General features: G+C 39.0%; 2 protein-coding genes across 3 annotated transcripts; both read left to right on the top strand.

Moving 5' to 3' along the window:
• The first annotated feature begins 1,993 nt into the window (after window positions 1-1,993).
• Window positions 1,994-10,013, top strand: katnbl1 (katanin p80 subunit B-like 1). 2 transcript variants are annotated; one of them, XM_017302050.2, is made up of 10 exons: window positions 1,994-2,223; window positions 2,683-2,815; window positions 2,950-2,987; window positions 4,578-4,848; window positions 4,926-5,041; window positions 5,123-5,173; window positions 7,141-7,230; window positions 7,990-8,094; window positions 9,360-9,453; window positions 9,569-10,013. In XM_017302050.2, the coding sequence occupies exons 2-10, from the start codon at window positions 2,807-2,809 to the stop codon at window positions 9,599-9,601; spliced, it is 807 nt and encodes a 268-aa protein (XP_017157539.2). In that variant the 5' UTR covers window positions 1,994-2,223; window positions 2,683-2,806; the 3' UTR covers window positions 9,602-10,013. The 2 variants fall into 2 exon arrangements, with proteins under 2 accessions (XP_017157539.2, XP_081458492.1); XM_081602366.1 differs by having other exon boundaries at window positions 1,995-2,196.
• Window positions 10,014-10,751: 738 nt separating this feature from the next.
• Window positions 10,752-14,782, top strand: emc7b (ER membrane protein complex subunit 7b). Its single transcript, XM_008397383.3, has 5 exons — window positions 10,752-11,117; window positions 12,031-12,150; window positions 12,230-12,368; window positions 12,601-12,681; window positions 13,980-14,782. The coding sequence occupies exons 1-5, from the start codon at window positions 10,885-10,887 to the stop codon at window positions 14,136-14,138; spliced, it is 732 nt and encodes a 243-aa protein (XP_008395605.1). The 5' UTR covers window positions 10,752-10,884; the 3' UTR covers window positions 14,139-14,782.
• Window positions 14,783-15,114: the final 332 nt, after the last annotated feature.

The following is a 15,114-nucleotide window of genomic DNA, read 5'->3' as shown; positions in this document are numbered from 1 at the left end:
ATTTTAGTTAATTATTACATCAGTGCTACAGAATTATTGGTCATGTTTTTCAGAAAGTTGGAGTTGATTTCTTTGAGCTTCGTTTAAATAACAGTTTCCTTCTCTCGGAGCCGGAAGAGATTTTTTCTGCACTCTCAAACGTCCTGCTTAGCAGTAAGCACATCCTGCTAAAAGAGACTAAACAGCCTTTCACAAGTATGGTGGGGATTTTCTGCACCTCAGCCAAGTTCCAGCTTAAATTTCCAACACCCACAGACTCCAGCAAACACTCTGCTTTTATCCGGGTGAAACCTTGTAATGCAAATCCTTCCTTGCTGATGTAAATCTGATAATGCTCTTAGTCTCTTTCTGGGTGGTTGTTTTTATCTGAGAAGATCAGACACTGAAATCTTTCCAAGTTATTACTTAAAATGTTTCCAATAAGCCTAAAGGCAGCTGGAATAAACAAGGTCTGTTGTGATATAATTGATTTATATCCGCTAGATGTTCAGAACTGCAAAAGAATGGTCAGAAAATGTTGAAATATTTTTTACAACCTTATAACATTATTGATTTAGATTCTACTTTTTTATTTGAGCCCATTCACAACCTGCTTTTACCTAAACTCATCATAAGACATCAATAAAAATGTCTGAAATCTTAAAAACACTCCATTTACCCTTTCAGATCCCCTCACTGTCATCTGCAGGGCCCTCTGGTTTGCTATTTTTCAGTTTAATCAGTAACTTTTGCTGTTATTTATTACAAAACTCCTACAGTGAAATAAAACAAGCACCTCTTATTCTGAATAACTTACAGCCAAAAATGTCACTAAAAATGCTTGGAGAAGTATAGTTGGATCTAAATATCTTCCAGACAAAATGGAAATCAAACGACTTGGACTCTTAATGCACCACAGATTAAGCTTAGAAAAAAAAGAAAAACTTTAATCAAATATAGACATTTGTTTTGGAATATTGATCAGTTTGTCTGAAAAGAGAAACTCATAATTTGGTGTTTTTGTCGTGTATGCAGCTCAGATCACCAGAAATGTTCATTTTTGTGGTTGTCTGGAGACAGAAACGTCCACATTTTAAATGTGCAAGTTTCTCCAAAACAAAGCCCCGTCGGTATGTGTTGGTTCATTTTCAATTTTTCCAGTATATGTTGGCTGGATTTTACATGCGTTACCATAATGAATGGACCGTTAAACCTTCCAAAGAAAATTGGGTCGCTGGTTTGTTATTGTTCCTATTGTCTTTGAATTAAGAGAATCAAAATGTCTGGCATCCAGATTGCCAATTAAATAAAAACATAATCTTTTCTGGGGAAAATGTCAGATATTTCCATGTTAATACTTAGAAGGAGGAGCAACAAAAATATGCCATACGAAGAAAAGCTTCTTTGTATGACATTGAAGGTAAGTATCATTGGCTTCCAGATTTATGTACTGAAGATTCTCATTAGTTTAATATACAGCAAATACATATTGAAATGCATAAGTTATATAAACACAGTTAAGGTAACATTAATTGGTGAAAGATTACATACACTCATCTTTTCATAAAGTCTAATTTTTCATGACTCTGTCTACACAGATCAGCATTAATGATAAAATCAGCATTTTAGATCAGCATTAATAATAAAAAATAAACATAAAAACACAAAATGTGTGGAAGAGAGTGTTTGGTGGCTGACTGAACATGAGAAAGTTGGAAAAGGACTGATTCTCTTTGTCATTAAAATCAAAACAGAAAACTGTAAGAAGAACCCCACTCACAAGACCAGGTCTATTTATTTATTTTAGACTTTTGTTGTTTTAACAACAGCTGTCGATTAACCTGAAAGTTACAACTTTGACATTATTATATGAGTCGTTTTACTTAGGAATCGTCCAGAACCCCCGTGAAAACGGTGCTCTACCTTTACCAAGCTGCAGTGCAGACTACCTACCACATGATGGCGCCATAGCGTGGCGTTACAAATGCTTGTTTGCCAACGTCCACCAGTCGTCGCTAAATCTACCCAAACTCCATTCCTTTCTTTGCCAAAATCAATCCCACAATCCCGCACACCGGTGGTGTATTCATTTGAATGGTTAAACTGTGAGGCGTTAACATCGAGGTGGAGTTTTTGGTCTGAGTTTAACCAGTTTTTCACGTATTTTTGGGATTTACACACCTGAGGAGCTCTTACTACAACCTACAAAATGAGTCGGTTGGTATTCGACCCCCGATGTAAATGGTGAAAACAGTAGCTTGTCGGAATTACCATTTGTTTTTATGTGAAGCCATATGTTCCCTGAAGGTGGCGAGGCTAACCTGTTAGCCAGCTAGCTCGTAGCAGCGGCCCAGCTCGTTACTTTTGACGTCTCCGTGTTTTCTTCGCAGTTGAGCTAAATGCTAAAAGTTAAAGCTACTTGTAGCGTCAGTTGGGTAGTATTAATTGCTGTTTTATCAGCTAATGTTCACTTCCTTACTTGGCCTGTTTTCATGATTATGCGAGCTAGAAGTGTATTCTGAACTTTAATTTCGACTTTTATTGCAGCTTAACGAGTCTAAATCGGGAAACGCCTATTCAATTAAAACGTTTAGATGTACCTTTTACATTCTTAGTTGATATTATGTTAAAAGATAGCCTTAATGTTAGTTGCCAGCTCCGGATATGTGAGTTATACCATCAATGATTATGTTTGTTCAACAGTGTCCCTTATTATGGCAGCTGGCAACCATTGTAAGCAACGGGAAGTCTTTAAGGTCAGCTGCAATAAATCCAATGGCTTTCTGCGGTCCTGCCTGCATGTTTCGATGTTTCGACTGAAAAGAACATGAAGAAGGTATGAATACCAAGAACTCTGGTTTAAATGCATGAAATACAGTAAATATGTGTGTTAAATCCTGGTGAAAGTGAAGTGTAGATCAGTGGTTTCTAGTAGTGGTAGAGCCCTCATCCCCTATCCTTTTGTTTTAGGTGGATTTTATTAATAAGGAAGAATTAGATAAGGACAGGTGAGTCCCTAATTTCACATCCGTGGGGTTTATCCAAATATAATCATTCACTCACCGTCCCACAGATTAGCCCTGGAATATTACAGGTAGACCTCAAGAAATTAGAATATCATAAAACCTTTTAAGTGATTGAAATAAAAAATGTAGCATTCACATGTTGCGTAATCTTTAAATGTAGAATTTGATAGTTCAAGATGATATCAAAACACAACATTCAGGTTTTAAAAGAATTGGTGTACATTTTTGATTTGCCATATCCAAGCATTTTCATTCAAATGAAGTAGCAGGAAATTGTTAGAAAAAGATTGAGAAGCAACAGGGACAGCTACAAATTTGAGAATATTTTTGAAGCAAAGTCCATTCAGATGGGGAGGTGTATAAGTCATTTGTTGTGGCTGACTTGAGTTCATTGTAAACATAAATCCTAGATAAAAATCCACCCAGTTACTGGAAAAATAATTGCATGTATTTTGATCCAAGCAACACAGTTTTGTGAAAAAGTTACAACTGGATCCATCTGAAGTTTTGGAAAATAAATAACTTTATTGTAATATTTTAATGAGTTTACAAGAGTATCTTAAAACTCTCAAAACATTTTCTGTGACAATTAACAAATATATTACTGACATAGTACTGAATAGCAGGGTTTCCCTCAGTGCATTACAAGCCTGGCGGGCCACCAGGTATTCCTTGTGCCCCCACCAGGCTTAGCATTATTAATTTATCTTAGATTTTTTTTAATTATTGACATTTTTTTAAGACTTTATAGTTGGTGTTTGGGTATTAATCTTCTGGTCTTCCAAAAATGCACACTTATCAAGTAATATTTTCAAATTTTATTTAAAGTTATTTCTCAACTTTAAATATTTTTTAACTCAAAAACATGGCAGCCATCTGGACAGCTGCCCTGTAGGAAACCCTGTATAGGTGTACATTTGAACACCTTTAATATACATTTCGGTATATTAAAAAAAGATTTTTCATTTTCTGCAACCTTTAGTTAAAAAAAAAAACATTTATAACTACAAATATTATGGGCTTTTAAATTTTGATAACCAATTTCCTGTAGTAGATATTTGTAATTTTTAAACAGTCCCCATTTTATTTCTATTTCTAGACTCCAACATAAGGACAAACATTAAACGTTTGCCAAAAATTGATGGGTAAAAATTTCTCCTTTGAAAATGATGAAAAATACCTAATAATTTTGAAACTCACAAGAAAAATAGATCCCCATAAAAATATGCGAACAAGCAGCTAAAACTTGATATTTAAATCTTTATTTAAAAAGATTGAAATATTAAGTTTGAATAACGGCCGTTTTTAGTCGGAAGTTATTAAGAAGGTCTGAAGAGCAGCAGATTGAAAATTCCTAATACTAATTGTTTTGAAAGCTGAATTTGGTGTTTTATTAGCTGTTGGTCATAATCTATAATTAATATAGTTAGTTTTCAGTGATATTCTAATTGCTTGAGATGCGCCTGTAAGTCATCTTCCCATTCCATCAACACAGAATATTTTGTGGCTTTGAATCTCACTTCCCTTCTGAACGACCGCTGCTTTGGCCCGTCTCCGTGTTTCTCCCCTCAGATTCCCGGTTCATCACACAGTGCAGAGTCTGGGCAAAACACAGCGGCCGTTGCCTTGCAAGAGGAGGAGTTGTTCATCGGTGGAGGTGGGCGCAAAGCTGCACCGAAGGTCATCAAATGTAGGCCGTCTCCGTGGCCCCGGCATGGCCAACAAGGAAAATGAGGTGACATGCTCCGATGACGTGCGGGGCGTTCACTCCAGGCCGCCGATGAACCCTGCTGAGGCTTCCAAGATGGCAGGGGCCAGCTCCAAGTACGCGGACTTTACCGAGGTGAGAAACAGACTTGTAAAAGAACGTTCACCGTCTTGGTTTTCTCTTACACAGAAGTATTTTTTCATTTTCACAAGTTATCAAAGGACCATGAAGCTATGACCCACATTCTCTTTGGAAGAGATCTCCGACTTAAAGTAGCCCTGACACTATGGCGAAGAAATGCCAGCGAGCTGGTGTCCTACCTTATCAGGTAAAATTATATCGTATTATTTGGTGCTTTGGGCTTTTTCTCAAACCATGTAACTCATTTTTAGTTGTTTTTGCTCCTCAGAATACAAGACACAGGAGTGCTGCTTGACTGCTTACCTGTCTTAACTAACAAGTGAGTTACCTTTCATTTTTATAGCCCAACTGTTAAATTTTTACGGGTTTTTTTTTCACAACTGGTGGTTTTAAAATGTAACATGTCCGTGATAGGATTATACAGCTGAAGCCATAAGTTTACATACAGCAAATAAAGACGCATACACATTTCTTTCTCACTCTCTGAAGCTAAATTAGACCAAATTTTTCTGGTTTTGTCAGTCAGATGTACTAAAATGATTTCTATTTGGTAAATGTTAGAAAACATATTGAGATTTTTTTTTTGTGACCATCTTTGAATTCAGAATATTACATATCAGGGAAATTTGTCTTCTAAACTTCAGGTTTCAACTGTACCTTGTCAATATATATTATAGTTATATTAATACAAAAACTGTATATTAAGCCTCCCTGGTAAGGTCTATTCAGGGGTCCTGGAGAGAAGGGTCTGTTGGATAGTCGAACCTCGGATTCAGGAAGAGCAGTGTGGTTTTCGTCCTGGTCGTGGAACACTGGACCAGCTTTACACCCTCAGCAGGGTTCTGGAGGGTGCATGGGAGTTCGCCCAACCAGTCTACATGTGTTTTGTGGACTTGGAGAAGGCGTTCGACCGTGTCCCTCGGGGCCTTGTGGGGGGGTTCTCCGGGAGTATGGGGTACCGGGCCCTTTGATACGGGCTGTCAGGTCCCTGTATGACCGGTGTCAGAGTCTGGTCCGCATTGCCGGCAGTAAGTCGGGCTCGTTTCCGGTGAGAGTTGGACTCCGCCAAGGCTGCCCTTTGTCACCGATTCTGTTCATTACTTTTATGGACAGAATTTCTAGGCGCAGCCGAGGTGTTGAGGGGATCCGTTTTGGTGGCCTTAGGATCGCATCTCTGCTTTTTGCGGATGATGTGGTCCTGTTGGCTTCATCGGAACATGATCTGCAGCTCTCACTGGAGCGGTTCGCAGCCAAGTGTGAAGCGGCCGGGATGAGGCTCAGTGCCTCCAAATCCGAGGCCATGGTCTTGAGCCGGAAAAGGGTAGAGTGCCTTCTCCGGGTCAGGGGGGTCGTCCTGCCTCAAGTGGAGGAGTTTAAGTATCTGGGGATCTTCCTGTTCACGAATGAGGGAAGAAGGGAGCGGGAGATCGACAGGCGGATTGGGGCAGCGTCTGCCGTGAAGCGGGCGCTGTACCGGTCCGTGGTGGTGAAGAGAGAGCTGAGCCAAAAAGCAAAGCTCTCGATTTACCGGTCGATCTACGTTCCCACCCTCATCTATGGTCATGAGCTTTGGGTCATGACCGAAAGAACGAGATCACGGGTACAAGCGGCCGAAATGGGTTTCCTCCGCAGGGTGGCTGGGCTCTCCCTTAGAGATGGGGTGAGAAGCTCGGTCATCCGGGAGGGACTCAGAGTAGAGCTGCTGCTCCTCCACATCGAGAGGAGCCAGTTGAGGCTCGGGCATCTGGTCAGGATGCCTCCTGGACGCCTCCCTGGTGAGGTGTTCATGTCCCACCGGGAGGAGGCCTCGGGGAAAACCCAGGACACGCTGGAGGGACCATGTCTCTCGGCTGGCCTGGGAACGCCTTGGGATTCCTGGAGGAGCTGGAAGAAGTGGCTGGGGAGAGGGAAGTCTGGGCCTCCCTTCCGAAGCTGCTGTCCCCGCTACCCGACCCCGGATAAGCGGAAGAAAATGGATGGATGGATGAAAAACACTTAAAAATATCTATAAATACCACAATAAGTGATAAAAATCAATGTATTTTTAGTGATCTCAACTTCTTTTCTTCAGTTCATTTAAATGAGTTGTTTCATTATTTTATGGCTGAACTGAATGTGTGACATAAATAGATGCTAAAGAGAGTTTACTGTTTTAATGGAATGAATTATTTTACTTTTCTACCTCTTTTATAGAAAATTCAGGTGTACGATCAGTAAATCCCCTTCAGTCAACTGTGAATTGTCATCCATTCATTATTTATGCTTCTTTTTTTCTGATTTTATTAGTCTTCAAACTGAAGCACCATGTCTGTCACTTGGTTGCTGTGTTGACCTGCTGCCCCAAGTCAAAGTCATTCTTTCCAGCAAATATGAAGAGTAAGTCCCTCTGATATCATTAATGTTGTATCACCACATCCATGCAAGAAGTTTTAGTTGTGATTTCTTTACCTCTCCCTGCTAACCATGTAGCAGAAGAAATGCTAGTTTTTGTGAAAAGGAGGAAGGTGACAATCTTGGACAGCTTTGGTCACTTTATTCTGTATTTTGGAGCGTAAACTGAGAGAAAATATTTTAAATATAATGGTCAAAATTTCTTAAGGACTTCAGAGATTGCTTTTCCTTCCATATTTGGGGAAACGCTGAAGCAGAAATTCCTTTCACTATAGTTTTTCAGTTCCACTTAATGAAAGTATTACAACATAAACTGATGTATTAAAACACTTATTCAGTGTTTTTTAACACACCGAATCATTGTGCATAAGATATGTTGTGTGGAAGTAAAAATTTAAAACTGATGTAATTTTGATGTTACCAGAAATTATGACAGGCAGAGGATGATATGACTAAAGTGAAGGAGTCGTACCGTTCGTTCACCACAATGCTACCTGCTGTTTTCTGATTTGGTCCAGGAAAAAACTTCCTAAAGTCCCTGCTGTGAAAACGCCACAATTATTTCCCTGAAAAATGAGTTTTTAGATCTGGCTTTAGCTAATTCTGCTTGCCATTACAGAACCAGTGGGGGCGCTCTTCTTCTTACATTATACAAACCTGTTGTTTACGTCTAAGAATGACTTGGATGGGGTGAAAACCAGTCAGGCCTAACAACTGCATTTATCTGTTAATTATTCTTGACAGACACATAACGGTGGCTTTACACTGGGTTCAGTCCATCATCAGGAAATGGTGGCCTGAACTTTCCAAAGCCGAGAAGAGACTGCAGGACAGTTGCTCAGAGGACAGGTGGGTGTGCCATGCTGATTACCATCTTAAAGAATCTCCAAAGTTGAACCTTTTGATCGTCTTGTGACGCTCATATTTCAGAATGAGTGAGGATTTCTAGTGGCCTTTAAGGTGGACATCTTTAATGTTACCGATTAATATTCAACTTAATATCTTGGCTTCATCACAACTAAATCTAAATTTAGTTCTGTTGACAGCAGCTGAATGTAGAATAAAATGTGTTCAGTTGAAATTAGTGCTTTCCTTAGTTCATACTAAAAGACGGTCAAGACTGTGGCGTGTGCACTTAAAAAAAAAAACTATCCAGAGGTTTTTTGGCAATAAGTTCATGTTTTGTGGTGTCTAGAAAATGAGTTGTTTCAAAAACCTCTGGAATGTAACGTCACAGATCAACAAGCACTGCCCCTCACCTAGCAACAGCAGGAAAGCCCATCCTGCTACTTAGCAGCCACAGCTGAGCTCCAGGATGTTTGGTCAGCAGGTTAAACCGCTGTACAGTGACAGCTGAACAAGACAAGTGTTTTGTTTTTTACTTGCCATCCCAAAATCACTTACTACATTCTTGTTGATTGTCCAGGAGGCTCTACTAATGCTTTTCAAAGATGTATGGTTGTATGACTGTGCATCTGTTTGCAGCCATTTTCACATGCGAGTGTAAATGCTGATTTTTGGGGGAATTTATTTGGATTTAAAGTGACAAGAAGCCCTAAAACAGCTAATTCTGAAAGGAGCTCAATAGCATTTGGAAATCTGATTATCTAAGATTTATTATGTGCAAAAAATTTATTAAACATGTTTTGTGTACCTATAGACCTATCCTAACCTGTTCAAGGAAGCAAAGTAGGCCATCTTCCAAGGTTTCTCTCAGAAAACTTGCTAAACCTGGTGGTTGCGCGCTAAGGCAGTCATTCATCCTGCAGCCCGTCGTGTTTTTGAGTTAAATGTTTAAAGTTAACGGAAAATTGGAAATATCACTTAATTATGTATTAAAAGATTGGAAGATTAATACCTGAACACCAACTATAAAGTCTTAAAAAATGCAAACATTTAAAAAAGACTTTAAAAAAATAAGCTTGGTGGGGGCACAAGTAAAGCCTAGTGCCCGCCAGGCTTAAAATACACCGGGAAAAACCATGGCTTTAAGTTTAAGTTCTGGTAGTTTTCCAGGTCCAAGTTAAAGAATTGGTTGGTGTTGGCAGCTATGAGTTGTCAGCCTATAAGAACCACTAGACAACACTTTGATAACACTTTTGTGTTTGTTTCAGGAATGTCGATGTCATGAAGCAGCGACTGAAGGACTTGTGGAAGGAAGGATCTCGATTATGTTTGGTTTCAGGATCAGTGGGAGAGCTGGCGAAAGTAAGTCCACTTCAACTGCAGTCTCTAAATATTTTTTTTCAGTTTTAATATTGTTTGATGACTTTAAAATGTGTATGTTTTAATTAATTATCATGCTCTCTAATTTGTTTTCCAGACCATTGAATCTCATCTCTCTCAACTGCCCTGACAGTTAATACATGTAGCGCTCTGAGGCATGTGACCACTACTGCTGATCATGGCTGTATTTTGAACTGATAATGTTTGCCAGAGAAATGGACTGGTTCACTCTGCGGACACTCAAACCTCTTAACTGGGACTGAACTTGATCATTCAGACAACTCTCCTCAGCTAGAGCTGGGGACTCCTCTGGAGAAGGGCAGCAAGCCTGCACAGAAAATGACTGCTTCACATTGAAGTGGACCGTCTTGTGAAGGGGCATGTTTAGTGGACCTCATGAGACCGGCCGTTATGATGCTCTATGAAGTGCCAATGTCTTTGTCTCTCACTACACCACTTGTCTTTGAAATGCCCTGTTTTTTCTTCTGTGTGCCTGGTTTCTCTGGAATCAGGAACTTGAATCTCCAAGAGTCTTTAAGTTATTAGTTGTCTTGCCTCTTCTTGTTTTGTTTGACCACCAAATGTCTAAACAAGTTATTCTTTTAATTTTCTTTTAAATAAATTTCCTAAAAAAAAAAAAATACAGTATTGCTTTTCTTCTCACTGTGATTTGTCTATGCATTTTTGTTGAACCAGTCTTCTGTGACATTCGACATCAGTTCTCATAATATTGGATATCTCTGCTCTAGTCAAGTATATGATTGTAATGGTAGAAAAAAACTGGTCCTCCTTGAGGAAAAAAAAAGTCCAGTTTGTGGTGACAGTTTTGGACAAAACAGCAAAAATATACTCAAAGACAAATTATAAACTGAGTAAATGCAACTTTAAATCTCTAAACTTAAGCTAGAAACATTATTGCCAAATGTTTACACTTTAGTAGATGGAAGTGCAGTGAAAGCATATGAGATTGTTCCCACCAATCTTTGGCAATTTAACAGATTACATGTCTAACAACAATCCACGATAGATAAAATTTTTTATGAAACTTTACTTTTTTTTTCTTCAGTCAGAGGCTTCACCTAGTTCGCTGTAATACTGACCGCTACAGGAGATCGTTCTTGCCAACAGCATTTACCTCTGAAGGAAATTAATGTTAAGATACAACTTAATTTATCTCTGTGGTTATAAAATAATTTTTGAATTGAATTCAGTTATTATAGTAAGAGTAATAAATAAAACAATTAAAAAAAAACATTTGGTACCGAAATGTGTATATCGCGTTTCCGGATGTGACGTCACTTCCCCGCAGAGACAGCTGATATTGAAATAAGCACTTCTCCCATAACCTGCCATCAAATACATGTCACTGCGAATATTATTTGAGGTCGCTTTAGTTTAACACCAACTGACAGCATGTCGCAGAGGGGAAGCGTACCGCTCTTATGGCTTTTCATTCATGCCGGGCTCGTCCTCGTTAGCTGTTTCACCGACATGGAAACGGGGCCTGGTGCAGGCGTATCGACGCAGCCGAACGGAGATAAGTTCAAAATCGAGGGAAGAGCGATCGTTCCTGGCGTGAAAACGCAAGACTGGGTCTCTACGGCCAGAGTCTTGGTAGAAGGCGAGGAATATGTGGGATTTTTAAGGTAAGAAATTACTAAAGACGCTCCAGCGGTTAGCTTGTTTGCTAAGTGTTTAGTGTTAGCAGTGCTGGTTAGCATCTCAATATCAGGCGACCGCACGGTTGATGCTGAACACAAATAATGGCTTAAAACTGGTAGATTACTTAAATGTTAATACACCTGGATATAACTATATTAACCATGTACACAAATTTGGTTAATTTCGACATAAACAGCAGCTAAGGCCCGCATGCTAAATGCTAAGTGTGGGCCTCTTGAGAGTAGTCTGTTGTCAACATAGTAACGGTTCAAACCAATGTTTTCTACAAAACATAACGGGTAATGGCTTCTTATTATACAAAACATTTCTCTGAAAAGTTGTTCTCAAATATTGGAGCTAATAAGAATAACATGTTCACAGTACAATACAATACATAACAGTCTTTTTAATTTCTTTTCTCTATGGATACAAACCAAACACTCGTTTCCAGGTGTAGTTCTGTGTTCAGATTGGAGTCGTTTCTCCTCCTCCCGTGACTTTCCCAAAAGCAATTTTTCCATATGTCATAACTCAAATGCAAAATGCACTTAATAGTCAGTTATAATTGAACACAACTATTAAATATGCAGTTAAATAATTACTGCCATGTATGCATGTGTTACCCCAGATACAACAGTTGTCACTCTTGTACAGGAGGTTGGTGTCTTTCAGAAAATTGTGTTCACATTACCTTTCAGTGTTATTTCACTCAACTATTTGGAATGTCTCAAACAAAAACAACACAGTTTTGATGCTATATCTTTTTATTGCTTTAATATTAAGGATACGCTGTGTTGTGGGTGCAGAATGTGTGATTTAAAGCTGTCTTTAATAATATAGAAATCTTTACAAAAATGACTATTATTTGCAAAAATGTTGCCCTTTTGTTTTTTACAGAACTGATGGGAGTTTTGCAGTAAATGACATCCCTTCAGGATCTTATGTTGTGGAAGTTGTTACCCCTACATATAGATTTGAACCAGTTCGTGTTGATATCACTTCCAAAGGGAAAATGAGGTAAGGCTTTACCATAATTTAATCCAAAAACACATTAGTTTCAGCCGTGACCCATATTGAAGCCACGTCTCCTCCACAGGGCGCGTCTTGTGAACTACATTAAGACTTCAGAGGTGATTCGCCAGCCTTACCCTCTTCAGATCAGAGCCAGCGGCCCTCACAGTTACTTCATGAAGAGAGAAACTTGGGGCTGGACAGATTTCCTCATGAATCCAATGGTAATAAAACTAATCAGTGGCTCACTTAGAAATGGCAATATCGGGAAAGCAATAATAGAGCTCAGATCCTGTAAAAGGAATATTAAACCTGTTTGTTTTTTCTGTATAATTAATTATCACTACTTGTGTTTTAGATCTTGTCACATTCAGTTTACATATGAACCTGTTTAGACTTTTGTCAGCAATGAATTGAGCTCCAGGTGAATTCCTCATTTAAATGTTGCTTCTGCAGGTGATGATGATGGTTTTACCTCTGCTCATTATTGTTCTGCTGCCCAAAGTCGTCAACACCAACGACCCAGAGATGAGGAAGGTAAGGAACGCCTTCAGGTCTCCGGTTGGGCGTTTATAACAAGCAGCATTTTTAACTGATGTAAAAGGTATTCTGGTGTGTAAATGTTGACCTGGTTATTCTGATTTGTAATTGAATAACTTTCTCTCAGAGAACTGTAAGGAATAAAATCAATTTTCTAGGCAACGACTGGCCAGGACGGGTAAAATTAGAGAATTGGGCATGAAGAAGAAGAGTGGTATAAGATCTGTCAGGAGACCAAATGTAAAGGTAGCAAGGCTAGAAGCTGAAGAGCAGGGCTCACACTGCTCTACTTCAGTGTAGATGAAAAGGGAAATGAGGAGTTTATTCAGGACCTTCTGGTAGTGAAAAGGGTTTCAGATAGACTGATGAACCTGAAGCTCGAAATTTGAAATAATCATGATCGGTGTTCAGAGTTTCCCTCAGAAAACTTGCTAAGCCCGGTGGTAGAGGCGCTACAGCAGCCCTCTGTGATTTTGTGTTAAATGTTAAAAGTCAGAAAAATTCAAAGGTGTACCAGCAGGCTTCATAATTTGGAAATAATAGTGTGAGGTTAACAGGGATGTGCAGGGACCGCATACTTAATGCACACCTCTTTGCTTAATCCCTCTTTACTGTCACTGGTGTATTAAAAATCCTATTTGAATTAAGCAAACAATGCTCAGTCTGGTGGGGAGGCAAGTAAAGCCTGGTGGCCCGCCAGACTTGTGATGCACTCGGGGGAAACGTTGGGTATTGTTGGTGGTTATTCCCCACAACTGGGAAAAAACAACGAGGGACAGATGGGGGCAGACTTTGTGAAAAGGATGGAAATGGTTCTGAAGAGGCAGGAACACAGAGGGACATATGATGGTGAACTTCAGCCTTTGTAGACATTATTAGTGACTTCAGCCCAGTGGTTTTCAATGTGGGAACACCTTATTTGACTTGTTTTGCATAAGTCTGACATGAGACTGCCATAAACATGGCATAACTTCTGCTATGAACATGAAGGACTTTTCATAAATATTTACACTTCTCATGAAGTGTCATTCAGTAAATAATGACCCATTTAATGCAAAGATTCAGTAAAACTTTGCATTATTCAGTAAATAATGGCACTTTTAATGGAAAGATGACTGAAAACCTGCATTAAGTGTGTCATTGCAACACTTCATCACATTCATGAAGACTCCTTCGTGTTCATAACAGGTGTTATATCATGTTTATGACAGTCTTATGCATGCCCCTAAATAAAACATTACAGACGACCAGAGGATGCTGGTCTGTAGTTTCTTAAATCCTTTCCATGTGTGCAGGAGATGGAGCAGTCCATGAACATGCTGAACCCCAACCCTGAGCTTCCAGACGTCTCTGAGCTCATGACCAAGCTCTTCTCCGGCTCCAAGGGCTCCAGCAAGGCCGGCAGCAGCAGCAGCAGCAGCAAGGGCAGCAGGCCCGCAGCCAAGCGGAGGTAGTACCGCACCAACCTGCTGGAACTGACTCACTACGTCAAAGCAACATTTTTCAAGTGTAACTTCCTCCCTTTCCCATTCGCCTGGGTCTGCTGTACAGTTTTCTCCATCAGTAAATGTTCGGAGCGCACCGTGGTTTTCAATATACTGTCTGAAACGGAGCTGAGTGTTTTGGTTTCAACCTGCACTCTGGAAAATGTTTGCTAAAGCTATTATTCCTACTTCCTGGTTGTATGTTCTACTTGTGTAGTTTTCCCACTGCTGCTAAATTCCTCTATCTAAAAAAAAAAAAAAAAAAGCCTATATACTTATTCAGAGTTTTTCTTTTCCTGGAACGTTTTGGTAATCCGACTGTGAATGAAATTGAAATTTTAAGATGAGTTCTTATTTAAAAGTATAGATAAATAAATTAAAATGCTATATAACCTTTTTTTTATTTGAGAAGATTTGATTTGTTTGGGAGTAAACACTTGACCTCATTCTATGAATTATTATAGTGCACTGTATGCTTACATACTGTACATAATGTGCCTGAGGTGTGTAAATTAAAGCAACGGCGGTTGGCAGTTAAAGAGTAATGGAGGTGTGGCTGATTTTGCTTTTTAATAAAGTGGGAAGTAAAATCAATATTAAAATCATTAACTAGGTTGTTTGTGTAAAATGTCCTTATTTCTTGATATTTAAGATTTTCCACATCTTTTCTACTAGGGCGTAACGCACGTAACGGTTAAGTAAGAAAATAAACATTTTCTTGCCCAAAATGCAACAGCATAGCATTTCTTTAATATACGCTTGATAATTTGTAGCAAAGGATGCTTCTACTGCAAAAAAAAAAAATACTTTCAATGTTGTGATTAATTGATTAATAATTGAATAGCAATTACAGAATTTGAACCAAGTGAAGCAAACACTTTTACTTGAGGAGTACTGAGTAAAATAGATTTATAAAAGTTATTTTTATTTATTTAAAATGCAAAAA

The sequence above is a fragment of the Poecilia reticulata genome, chromosome 21 (genome assembly GCF_904066995.2).
Source record: "Poecilia reticulata chromosome 21, P_reticulata-male-v2, whole genome shotgun sequence".
In the NCBI taxonomy this organism is placed as follows: Eukaryota; Metazoa; Chordata; class Actinopteri; order Cyprinodontiformes; family Poeciliidae; genus Poecilia; species Poecilia reticulata.
This window is presented reverse-complemented; position numbering and strand designations above follow the sequence as displayed.